Source organism: Necator americanus, chromosome V (genome assembly GCF_031761385.1).
Source record: "Necator americanus strain Aroian chromosome V, whole genome shotgun sequence".
In the NCBI taxonomy this organism is placed as follows: domain Eukaryota; kingdom Metazoa; phylum Nematoda; class Chromadorea; order Rhabditida; family Ancylostomatidae; genus Necator; species Necator americanus.
The window spans coordinates 31025286-31038425 of record NC_087375.1 but is presented as its reverse complement, the minus strand read 5'-3'; the positions used below and the strand labels follow the sequence as shown (position 1 = coordinate 31038425).

Sequence of the window (13140 nt, the reverse complement as noted above, 5' to 3'; positions counted from 1 at the left end):
ACTTTTTGATAACAAAATAGATATATACAAGATTTATTGTAATTTTCCTATACTACCAATAGAAAATTCTGCTACATAGAGGTAACAACGGTGGAAAATTAGCAAAAGTCTTTGTCATGAAATGCATCGAGTGAACCATTCGAGTGTTAAAGAAGTACGAGATCGAGAGGCAACGGAGTTATTGGACATGGATGACAAAATAGTTGATTCAGTTCATGACAAAACGGATCCTTTGTTGTGAATCGACCATGATAACACCGTTTGCTTGATGGACCGTAATGGCATCTCGGAGTGCCTCCTCGCTGATACCTTTGCGAGCACAGCTGCAAAGTTACATTATAAGAAAGAAATCAAAGAAAGAAGAATTGTGAACTCACGCTTCCACAGCTGTCTGCAGTGCAATCACAGAGTCACCTGCTGACGAATTGAGGTCTCTTAGAACAGCGAAAGCTCTGTCGATAGGGGACTGGCGACTGGAATTGTGAACAGTAGTTGTTTCATACTAGAAACAAATATCATTCTTCTCGATATTACGTACATTTCCTGTTGCAACATTTCTGGGCGTAAAGAGTCCTTGCTGGCTTGCATCAAGCGGATCGCTTCTTCAATGTCATCTGCGAGAACAACATTTGAGAGGCGTAAACGAGCCAATGCAGTTGACATTCTGAATTAAGAATTGTGAACAGTAGTTGTTAGTTCTGAATTAAGAATTGTGAACAGTAGCAATAAAGCAGAACTCAAACAAAGTGAAAGAAATGGAACGGAATATCTGGTACATAAACATGACGGAGCAATACCTAATCACAGAAAGCAGAAGACGAGGTGATGTGAAGGTAGAGTCGTCACTCTCACGAGCAACGCGGCGCATATCAACATACATTTCAACGAGCCTAAACAAATTATACATATACCGTGGTTAAGAGGAGAAAAGAGTTAACGAGAACGGCCACGAACCTTTCCCTAAGAGCATCTCCTACAACGGGCTGTTTTCGCTGAGCTACTTCGATGAGGCGTCTAAAAACACCAATTTTTTCTCACCAATAATCAGAGGAAGAAATATTTAGCGGGCTAACCTTATCAGTCGCATGTCGATCGGCTTCATTCCATCGATTTCAGGCTGTTTCGAATTCATATGTACATAGGTGATGTGTGAAGCAAGGCGCTTGTCAGCATCGCGGTCTGGCTTGTCTTGTATCAACCAGAGAAGATCGAACCTAGAATTGTTCTATAAAAGTCTGAATAATAATAAGATGGACTTTTGTACGACTGTCTGGCGAGATCTCATGGTCAACAAGGAAAAAGTGATAACTAATCCAAACATAGTTTCATACTTATATTGAAAGATTACCTTGAAAGGAGTGCTGCAGGAAGATCAATGTTCTGTTCGATGCTTCTCTTGGGGTTGTATCTGAAACGCAATTTTGAAGTAAATATTTTTGCTTTTCTATTCAGAATTTAAAGCATGAAGTTGTGAAAACCAAAACGAACCTCCCAAATGCGGGATTAGCAGCAGCTACTATGGCTACACGAGCATTGAGCGTTGTCATAATCCCTGCCTTCGCAATGGATATCGTCTGTTGTTCCATGACCTAAAAACGTAGAACTCTCATTGGGTCTTTAACCTAAATATAATGACTGCAGTAATAACTGTCTACAAATCTTGGAATAATACTGCGGATCTCAAACCACGAACCTCGTGGATGGATGTTCGGTCACTTTCCATCATCTTGTCAAACTCATCAATGCAGCATATTCCGCGGTCAGCGAGAACCTACGAATTCTCTGTGTTCTGAGTTAATTTGGGGAGTTTTTAATACTGCCAAAGTTGAAGAACCTACCAATGCACCTCCTTCAAGGGTCATTTCACCTGTGAGCGGGTCCTTGACAACAGCCGCCGTCAAACCAACACCTTAAAAATATGCAACTGAGCACACTCTTGCCCATTTCCGATACAATGTAAATCTAAAGTGCATACCGGAGGATCCGCGACCAGTGGTATACTGAGATCGAGGGGCAAGACGGTTCACGTATGACAGTAACTGGGATTTGGCAACTCCAGGATCTCCCATGAGCAAGATATTGAGACATCCTTAAGTTGTTATCCTTTAGGTTGTTAGTGAATTTAGAATGCAAATGAACGCACGCTGAAAAGAACCAACCTCTTATCTTCATGCCACTGGCATTCTTGTCTACGCCTCCAACAAGGGCTAGCAGCAAGCTCTTCTTCACATCGGTCAACCCATAGATTTCTGGAGCTATGGAGTATGCCAACAAGTCGTACAGATTGTCCTGCGCGAGAACCTCCACTTCCTCTTCCGTCAACTCCTCATCAACGTCTTTTTCATCAGCTGTGCTGTGTACATTTTCGACGAACTAAAACATATCCTAAGAGTAATAACGTGCAGTAATAATTCTAGCAGGCAATGTAGAAAATACTGCATACATGTGCTTCCAAGAAAGTTTCCGCGACAAGTCCGCCTCCACCTTGTCGGAATCCGGTTCTCATAAGAGGAATTAGTACTCCGGAGATGCGAACATGATCTCCTGGGTTGCATTGACGAGTAGCTTCTCCATATACATTTACAGTAAGAGTGCGAGGAATTGAGCCCACGGGTACTTGATCACTCTAAAACGAGTTGAGGACATAAAAACAATAGATCGCTCGAGAGTTCCACATGCTAACCGTCTCTTGAATCTTGATCTCTTGGAATTTGCCGAATTTCGAGCCTCGTACTTGCATGTGGAGACGTCCATTCGCCTTCGACTCTACACACTCCTTACTAGGACAATTTACAGCTGGCATGAAAGATGGTCCATTCACCTAAATCAGAGCCATTGAAACTACTCACCAAATTCATTCGCACAAACAATAGAAATTAAGATCATACTGGTTGGTAGACTTCAGCTCCACAAGTGTCACAAGCGTAGGTCATTACTTCAACGATAGGTTTCACTTCTGTAGCGCGGATCACGATTCCACTAACGGTGACAAGTTTACCGACACAGTTCGCCTGCAATAGAAAAGTTCCTTCAAATCTGTAGACATATTGTTCACGTTTTTCTTACCTTGATATCACGAACTGCAAGTGGTTTTGCAGCGTCACGATTTTTGAAGACTACTTCGCTGAAAAGAAGACGATATAGAAAATTAAAGATCTGCTTGTGGAAGACAAACACTCAATATAACTTACAAACGCCTTAACAACTGTGGAGGATATTTCTTGCGAGTTTCTTGAATTGTTCCTCCGAGGTATCCTTCGGAGATTTTCGATTGATCATCCATGTAAACCCGTTGGAAAATGAAAGCATCCAGAGCGTCACGAACGGGAGGCTAAGAAGAACATTCTTACTCTTCCTTAAGAATAATTTGACTAATAACTCGAAAAAACTGATACCTGACGATCTCCTAGTATCTCGTGCACCATTTCATCAATAACTTCATTGAAAATCTGGTGGAACCTACAAAATAAGTATCGACGTCCTCTTACGGTAATGTGATAGATAGATACAGGAAAAAAAAAGCAAACCTTCGTGCGTTTCCCTCTATCAAAGCAGCCAGAGATTCATCGAAACGATTGATATCATCGAGATTAACGTAAAGTGCAACTTGTTCACGCTCAGCGATTCGTTGGACATCTTCTCGGTAATAGAACACCTACAAAGAGCTTGTTTTTTTTTTCCAAAATAGTTGTATGGGTGGTTTCCCTTATTTTACCCCAGAATGAGCTTATTTACTTGGATTGGTGGGAACCTGCACCTGTACTAGCATAAACAGTGTAGTCTTTGCTACTACAGGAAAATGTAGGCGGATCAGGCTTACCTTTGCTCCGCTCTCATCGACACCGTAATATGTGTCTATGAATTCTCTTATGAGAGTTTTGTGCTTGTCGTAGTCCATCTCTTCCTTGTTGAGTGCCATTCTACAAATCGGATTACTTTTAAATGATTTATAATATTCCCTTTTGTCCAGTATGAGTGCGTAACTACGAAGACGTACATGGAAAAGAATGAATCCGCGAAAACGGACAAACTTCTTAATGTACTAGCTGAAGCTTTGATTCCAGTGATCAAGGGAAGAAGGAAACTAGAAAAATCCGAGGAACGACAAAGATTAGCAACAACCAAGCGCGACGCGAATTCCCGCACGTTTAGTTTCCCGCGCGAACAGTTTGAATTAGCGACGGCGCATATGCGTCATTGGGTCACGGCAGTCGCAATGTTTTGTGAAGCGAGGTCCATTATGTTGGAATAACTGTTGTAATAAGTATGTTTTCTTGCAATACGGTCCATTTAACAGAGAATATTTGGATGAGGATGAGTAATGTTGTTTTTTTCTCCTTAGCTCACGTGTGAGAACGTCCTTTTCAAAAGTAATAAGAGAAGCGATGGAGGAAGTCGGTCTTGGTCATCGGTGGTAGTAGGTTATTTCTAGTGCCTTTTAAAAGGTTCTCTTATCGGTCCCTGTTCGATAGTAATAGCAGTGAAATAGTAGAGGGTCTGATCTTAGAGAAGTTGTCATCTGCACGCTATTCCCGTTGATTCCATCTTCGCCGCACACAACACAACAGTGTCGTACTGTTTCGGGGACTTTTCCAATTCCATTACAGACAACGGAAAGAAGATGTTGGGTTTAATTCTCGCGATTTCTGGCGATTTGGCGCACCATTATTTCAGCCTGGGACCCTGGTATGACTAAAGGCATTAACCCACGAATCTGAGGTGGTACGGATTTCAGGTGGAGTATTCGTATACGAATCCGCAAAACGATATACGGAGCTATGTGGATGATGAAAAAGCTTTTGAATAGTATACGATTCTCCATTTAAAAAAAAAGTAAAGTGACAGTGGCAGAAGATCATTCTACTTCGAAGAAAAAACAAACAAAATTCACTCTTCAACCGAACCTTCTTCTGAATTTCTTTACAGCATTTCAACTACTGAAATATAATATAGTACCCTAAGCAGAACATACAGAATTAAGAGAGGGGTGTTCTTCCTTAATATGTCACAGTGCTCAATTTGAATCCCATTTTGTTGATGTTTTGTTAATTCTAAGGATGGGCGATGGCGTGCAATTCGTTCATCTTTCTCGATCGGTCCTATGAAACAGATAAATGTCGACTTGACAAAATGCTTGATTACTACGCTCGATGTGGATTCAATTACCAGGTAACAGATTCGGTTCTTTTTTTTCCCTCTGCTGTGAGGGTACTAAGTGTTGTCCTCTTTCTAGATGTTTCTGACTGATTTGTTTTGTCAGTTGAATTAAATTTTCGATATCAAGTGAGAATTTCCTTTAATTATGGACAGATAACTTTATCGAGTTCTGTGCCAACCACTTGGCTAGCTAATTAACAATCCGACTTAGTCTTCAATTTTTAGACACATTTTTGGAATAATACTTATTTCAAATAGACATGAGGTACACTTCATTCCCTTCCGATTGCAAGATATACTCAGAGACAAGTAGAAAAATATACGTTCCATATCAGTAGTATCGAGTTATTCTTTTAAAGATCTGCTCGACTGTGTATTTTCCTGAAAACGGTATGAATATCACAGTTTTTTTTTTTTTGGTTTCGATTGAGAGCAACAAATAAGTGATGAGGACATCTAGAAATTAGTTCAAGATAATTCCAGATTCTATTTTATCCTGAAGGGACCGACAAATGTCCCTTGGCAACAGAGAGAAGTAGGAAGTATGCAGAAAAAAACCAGCTCGTACATTATGAATACGTTCTCCATCCGCGGACCACTGGCTTCGTCCATATGATTCAAAATATGAGAAGAGGTTTGTGTCCCCAGGAAATGTGGAAGTGCTTGAAATGACACCGTTTCCTTGAAAATCAGCAGATTGACTGATGTTGTAGATTTCAGCCGGCTACATCGACTATATTTATGATGTCACCATAGGGTTTGGTGACTGCATCGTACAGTCAGAGGTGGATTTTGTTAAATATGGCGCTTGTCCGAAGGATGTGCACTATCAAGTAGGATTTTTTGTAGGAAATTTTTAACAAATTAGCTCATTCGGAGTGCAGCAGAAGCAACTTTGTAGATTTGAAAAGTCTCTTATTTTGGAGTGTGGTTTTCGAGCTGCCAAACACCGCTTGTCCATGGTTTTTGAAATCGACAACAACTGGTTCAGGTTCGAAGACTCAACATTAGTGATATACCTAAAGGTGATGAAGAACTAGCCAAGTGGATCATTGACCTGTGGAACGAAAAGGAACAGAAATTACGCAAATTTTATTCATTGGATCCAGAGCATCGAACGTTTGAAAACACTCCCGGTGGACGGGACTATGAGGTTTGAGTTTGGAAGTTGTTATAATTCGGAAAGATGCTTTCTTCTTTTTAGATGAGCAATTCTGTGTTCGGAGGACAGCTTGTGATCAACTTCTTTTGGATTTTGACGACAGTTATGTGGGTCTACGGATTCTTCATGGTAATTTTTTCCGAACGTTCGTATCACTATCATTTATTCATTTACTAAACTGATCTAGTAGAACAGGATTTTCTCTGGATAACAAGCTCTTGGAGAATAATGGAGACATTGCTGTAGTGCGGCCCTGTGCTTCGCAGTAATATGCATTGGCAGTATAAGCAGCTGAATTCAGCAGGAAATAACCGTTTGAACTAGGAATTGGAGTTGTGCAGAAAGGAAATAGATTCAAACTTGAGCGTACACGATCTATGCTTTTCTATACTGGATCTATGTTCAAGTGTGATCTATTCAGCAGAATAGGAGAGGAAGATTTTTTACGTTTTTGTTGAAATCATATGATGAAAACAAAGATAGAAAGTAGGGATGAAGCAGTACAAACACGATCGATGTAAGCTTTTCCTCAAATGCCTTCTAGGGCCAAGCAGTGAGAGCTTCGTTACCGTTACCTCGATATAGAAACCTATAATTGGGCGACCCAAATCTACACACACTACATTCGCCTTCTAGTCCTTAATGCTTTTAATGTTTACCGGAAAGAGTTCCAATTTGAATGTCATCCACTTCCGTCGACGAGGGTACAGTTCTCTGGCGTACTCAAAAGGAGGGCTGTGGTTTTTTTTCTGTGAAAATTAAGACCTACAAAATGCATAGAATTTCAGCCCAGTTTTGCAGCGAAGCAGCTCCTCCTCAAAGATCGACCATTAGAGAAACGACATCTTGATAAGTTGCGTGTTTCATACGCAGTTATCTTTTTTGCAGCTGCGAACGAAATGAAGGTGTTTCTTTCTAAAACGAAGGATAAGAGGATAGAAAGAAGAATGCTGCAATGTTAATGAAAATCATGACAGCCAACGCTATTAGAACGCCTGTAAGCCCTCCCCACCCTGACGAAATTCTTGAAGTTGCTGCATGATCCTTCATTAAAGGATGCATATTGGTGACACCAAAAAAATCACGTCATTGGCATGCTGCACCAACGTGTTGCTGCTGCTCGTGTAGCAGGTTTCTTTGCATAGTAACACATCCTTCAAAGGCAGCGTATCATGAAATTGACGTAGTGTGGAAACCCCAGGGAATCCGTAGAGTTCGGAATGTAGATTAGAGAAGAGAGTGTGACTCCGCTCAACTTCCCTTAATTGCCGCAAAAAATGTCGAGGAAGACGGCGTTCTTTCTTAAGAGGTAAGTTGGAACGCACCACCCTCGTACAGGTCGCCGCGTCCGCGAGCGAGCGGTCGAAGATTAATGGGTCTTCACACCAGCCTATTCAGGCAAAACCAATGAACAGGCTGCCGAGAGGAGCGTGCACAAGCGGACGTGTTCTAACGTATAGTTGGGTCAAAACGACATGAAGCACGGACAGTTACGTAAACAGCTGCGCCCGCGAAGCAGTGCAGTGGAGACAGCGGTCGGAATCGAGGTGGGACCATGGTGAACTGCAGCCATGGGTGGCGGTAGCGATGATCCTTACACGATCCGAACCGCTACGCTCCACCGCGCCGCTTCGAGCGCGCAGCCGCTCGCGCAACTGTCCGTGTTTCATGTCGTTTTGACCCAACCATATCTCATAGGAAAAACCGCCGTTCCCACTCGGTTTTTTTTAAACGAAGATTAGGGGAGATTGAGCGGAGCCACGTTTAGTTCCGTAATTTACAGTTACTCTACGGGTCTCCATAGTACGTCAATTTCGTGATATGTTGCCTTTAGTGGAAGTAACGGGGACAACTCAGTAACATTCCAGGATGCTTATGCTCTGCGCCCTTGTTATATGAGTAGGAAAAACGTTTGGATGAAGGAATGAAGAACTTCTCTTTTTTTTCAGATCCCATACATGTGTTCATTCGCTTTCATGTCGTCGTCGATCTTCTTCTTCATCCAGCGTCACTGGGGAGGTATTGAATGGCTTGCCATCGAAAAATTCAATTTTCCAGAGAAGGCGAAGAGCTCCTGATTGGTTGACCTCGACGGTTTACACTTATTTTAGGTATCAAATGTTGTTGAAATAGTGTTGTTTTACTTTATCGACAAAATCGAGTATAACATGACATAATCTGAGGTGTTTTACGTGATGAAATATCCATTAGCCATACATGCAGTTATGTGCTTTCAATATCTTTCGTTGGTCCCATCTTTTATTTCCCAGTCAGATTTGTCCCATCATTCCAGACATTACGTTTTATCGTTCTCAAAGGTGATCTAAGTTAGAGATTCCACTCATTCCGACATTGTGCTACAGAATTTACTTACATATAATTTATAGGGTTGGGTAGTATGTACCGACGCAAAATTCCTAGCATTTTAACGTATTAGAAACATTAGATACAATGTTACAATGGTAGTATTAGAAACATTGTTTTTAATGACCTTGCAGACGGATATGTGCAGAGAAAGGTAGTGTAAACCACTTTTTGCGATTTTTTTTGTTGCCGTATTCTTGCAGGAGGAAAACGTTTTCCTGGTGTTACTATGATATTGACTGGAGCTTGAGTTTTTTTTCTGGAGACTGTTTTTATTATTTTTTTCTCTAACATCTGTTCTCAAAAAGTGTCTTTATTGATTTGGGAACTATTCGACTTTTTCCGTGCTGCTACAGGGAAGAATGAGCTTTGTTGGCTGAAGAAAGAATTGTTAAAATACTTAAACTTTCTATCCTTCTGAATAGAGTGGGCATTTCATTATATCACATGACCGTTTTATTGGAGCCTATTCAACTTGCAGATAAGTATTATCTAAAGTTTCACTTAGATAGTGTCATTTCTTTATACCTCCTCCACAAGAAAATTCGTAAAATGTACTATTAAAGTGGTTCGTTTTTTGTTCAATTGTTATTCTTTGTTTGCTCCTAACGTAGCTGTCTTTGAACATATTTCTGTTGTTACTGGCCATTTCAGCGATCATTGTTTAATTACAGCATTTACTCTGGTTCTTCATCATCGCTATGAAGGTTTATTTTACAGCAGTATCTCTAAATTCGATTCAGGATCGTCGATCCCTTTAGAAATGTGCAGACACCACCTAGCGGGTCAATTAGCCGTTACGTTACGGTGCTGTTGGCCATCTGGACGTAACGGCAGTTGTCTGTCAATGCCTTCTTTCACACCTCTAAAGGGCATTATACGGTACCGAGTTTACGATTTGACAAAAACGACCACATGTTCACTATCGACGTTTTCTCATGACAAATTGTCGTGTTGCAGCGAACAAAGGCAATAAAAGCAAAAGGGTAGTTGCTTTAGCCCGTATGTTTTTTAAAAATAAGTTTCTGCTAAATGACTTAGAGAAGTAAATAGATTGCTCACATCCTTAATTATGCGAACATTCCTTTTTTGACATGGTGATTCCAGGAACAGTAGGTCATAACGGTACAAAGCACGTGCAGTTACGTATGCGGTTGCGCTCGAAGCGATGCGTTGGAGAAAGCTTGTGGAGCCGAAGTGGGACCATCGCGAACTGTAGCGAAGAGTGGTGCTAGCAGGTGTCCCTCTATCCTAACCGCGTCGCTTCGAACGCAACCGCATGCGCAACTGCTTCATCTCATTTTGACCCGACTATAACAGATCTTGCAGAAACAATGGGTGAGCTTTCAGTAACAAAGAAAGAGAGCAAGCAAGATGTTTCCTGATCTGGAAATTGAATTTGACCAATGTTCCAGAGAGAAAAGAAATAAAACCATTTTTTTTTTGGCAAAAAGGAGAGTAGATAATGAGCCATCAATTTTAAAATAGTTAGAGCACCAGAGCATATAATTTATGAGTTCGTACGGATTTTCTCGACAGAAAAAAGGCTGGGCATGGGGGAAACCAAGAGTTACGTTCGAGAAGCAGTTGAGTAAGAGATAAGATGGATTCAGGTAGTTAAAAAAACACTAGTATAAGAGGAACTGATAAGCATAGAGAACTAGAACGAGTCAGTGCAAAATTTTCATGAACTCTACAAAAACAAATTCCGGAAACTCTTCGATACATCTTTGTAGATGTGCTCTCGTTTTGGATGAAAAACATGAAAATACTCTTCTGTTGTTGACTTTTCCACTATTCGGCTTCATCGTATGTTATATTTTATAAACATGTCAACATTTCGTTCCCCAAAAACACACAGTCGATAGGAACCCTTCGTCATCATTCACACGTCTTTTTTAATCGCTGGAACCTATTCCCACATTTTTGCATATGTTACACCGATACGACACCAACGAATCAGTTTTTTTTTCCACCTCACAGCAGCTGTCCTATTGTGCCACTTGTCGTCACCGGATAAAAAATTGCTTTTTTGGCTCGCGTTGCAGAAATCTCTCGCGGCGTGAATGATGGGGTAGCTTGACCTTGCAAAAAAAAAAACAAGCAACAGAAAGAAGAAAGATAGGAACAGAAAAAAGAGAAACACAATTAAGGTATATGAATATGGTACTTTCAGATTCTCATCACAAAAACGGTTTCCGAAAAATCACTACCTCCTTTTCTCGATTAGATTATTCCCAGGAGAATAAGGTACTGAAATTAGTACTATGTGAAGAATTAAACACGTAAAAAAGAGCTACGTGTACATAACTAGACATCCAAAAGCAGCATAAAGTGAAAACGATTGTGCAAACAGACGGTCGCAATGAACGGTCGAACCATTAAGTTTCTGATCTCTAGGGAGTCATGTTTTTTTTTCCTCTCAAAATGATTTATTTCTACTTCTTTTCCATGTTTACGCTTTTTCTCTCTACTGGGAAAAATTTGTGAACAAAGAGGGGAGTAGGGCGTCAGCAGTGCTCTCTTATTTCGGCGCACAATCAATCACTAATCAATTTTCTTACGAATATATTGGCAAAACATATCACACAAATCAGAATGTCCTCATGAAAAAAGCTATAACCGCTTGACAACCCTTTGAAACTTTCTCGAGCAAGAACTGCTAAGGAATAAAAGACGGTATGTTCCTGAAATGTATGCCCAATACAACTGAAATCAAATGAAGTCGAGTCAAAACGACATGAAGCACGGTGCCGTTGTGTAGCGGCGTGGTGCAGAAAGCGGGTGGAATCGAGGTAGGACCCTAGTGAACTGCAGCGAGAAACGATACGAGCAAGGGTCCCCCGTCGATCCTAACCGCAACGGCTCGCCGTACCGCTTCGAACGCAGCCACTTACGCAACTGTACTTTGCGTCATGTCGTTTCGGCCCTACTATACTTGCCTGTGCTACAGCGGCACGCACGTGTATGAAATCCATGCCTGTTCGCCGAATGATACACCTGTACTTTTGGCCTCTGCTCCTTCCACCGTTGGCATCTCTTCTCGAAAAAAGAGCGACATTGCACCGGAAGCTCCCCGATTATGACATCGGGAAAAATCTCAAGGAAATGACATCAATCATCTAACTTGGAGTTGTTATGTAGCGTTTGGAAGCTCGGACAAAAACATCCTAGCATTTACTGCTCCTCGATTATCGTTTACTATTATTTTTCTTGCAGTATATAAGTAGCGCTATTGATTTTGGTGTTAAATCGGCCAAATAACATTAAGATGTTGAAATATCTCATATCTTACTTCTTCTGCCAATGAATCGCTACCTCAGACCTCACAGCGCCAATAAACCAGCGTTAGTTTTGTACTGCAGGGTCAAGTGAAAGTTTATTAAAGGTGGCGTATCATGAAACTGACGATATTGGATTCTCTTTGGGCATATAGTTCGGTGTGTAGATCACGAGCATGACTGTGGCACCGCTAACTTTCTACTAATTTTCCTGGAAAACGGGTGGAAAAAACTGCATTCGTTCTTACGAGGCGCGTGGAACTCTCCACCCTTGTGCGAGCGCCGCGTTCACGAGCGAGCAGTCGAAGATCGATGGGGTCTCCTCACCAGCCTATTCAAGTAAAACCAAGAAATAGACTGCTGAGGGGACCGGAATGTGTGCAAGGATCACTTTCTAACGTTCTCGGGAACAAACAACGCGCACCGTTTTTCTGGACGATTAAGAAGAACCGAGTGGGAGTACGCTGATATTCGTAATCCACACCGCAGACTCTACTCTTCCCAAAGGGTTCCCAATTATTTCAGTTCTGTGATACGTTGCCTTTAAGCGATCTGGCGAAAAATTTTATAAAAAAAAGCATTGGAACAAGACATTATACGTTTTATATATTATACATTATAGGTGGACATGAATTGGAAGTACAAAGAAACGAAGCAGGCGTCACAAACCTCAGATAAGCAACAGAAGAAAAACGTAAGGTGCAAAGGTAGTTGGAGAGCAGAGATCGTTCTTAAATGACAGATCAGAATGATGAAGATGATGAATATTCTTGTTTTTTCCTAGTCAATTCTATTTTCCATTGTGTCTTGGGTGGTTTGCACTTTTTCTTCAACAATTCCAGTTTGACCTATTCTAGATCCTGTTTATACTGTAGGAATGTGGTGTTCTCGTGGAGCACTTGAAAGTTTCCGTCACAACATCGAGAATTTCACCGAGTTGCGGCATCCTTACTTCTAGTTCCCCGCAACGAAATGACCATATTTGGTGGGTTTGGCGCGTTGTAAATTCGGCAGTCGTGAAATTTATTGTGTGCTCGGGAACTGCTACTGTTAGTTTCATGGACATATCTGTGTTCGACTCCGAACGACTCTGTTCCAGGTCAGGATAGCTGCACATTCTTGACGTTGCTTGATTTTTTGCTAAACTTGCTCACTAACAACATTTGGCGAGGAGTG

At 41.2% G+C, this 13140-nt stretch overlaps 3 protein-coding genes across 3 annotated transcripts; 2 read left to right on the top strand and 1 right to left on the bottom strand.

The window, feature by feature from the left end:
* Positions 1–208: 208 nt before the first annotated feature.
* RB195_015741 (uncharacterized protein) lies at positions 209–3919 on the bottom strand (the record flags this gene model as incomplete). The annotated part of the gene is made up of 20 exons (XM_013453276.2): positions 209–323; positions 378–473; positions 539–664; positions 798–890; positions 955–1014; positions 1074–1214; positions 1349–1408; positions 1489–1589; positions 1694–1771; positions 1839–1909; positions 1976–2089; positions 2160–2373; positions 2444–2626; positions 2684–2821; positions 2889–3011; positions 3067–3124; positions 3192–3331; positions 3396–3459; positions 3528–3655; positions 3821–3919. 20 exons carry the CDS (start codon positions 3917–3919, stop codon positions 209–211), a joined length of 2202 nt encoding a protein of 733 aa, XP_013308730.1.
* Positions 3920–5064: 1145 nt separating this feature from the next.
* RB195_015740 (uncharacterized protein) lies at positions 5065–8397 on the top strand (the record flags this gene model as incomplete). The annotated part of the gene is made up of 6 exons (XM_064206597.1): positions 5065–5169; positions 5641–5791; positions 5878–5990; positions 6149–6310; positions 6362–6448; positions 8269–8397. 6 exons carry the CDS (start codon positions 5065–5067, stop codon positions 8395–8397), a joined length of 747 nt encoding a protein of 248 aa, XP_064062478.1.
* A 2449-nt stretch (positions 8398–10846) lies between these two features.
* Positions 10847–12922, top strand: RB195_015739 (uncharacterized protein; the record flags this gene model as incomplete). Its single annotated transcript, XM_064206596.1, has 3 exons — positions 10847–10933; positions 12587–12671; positions 12840–12922. 3 exons carry the CDS (start codon positions 10847–10849, stop codon positions 12920–12922), a joined length of 255 nt encoding a protein of 84 aa, XP_064062477.1.
* Between the last annotated feature and the right edge of the window lie 218 nt (positions 12923–13140).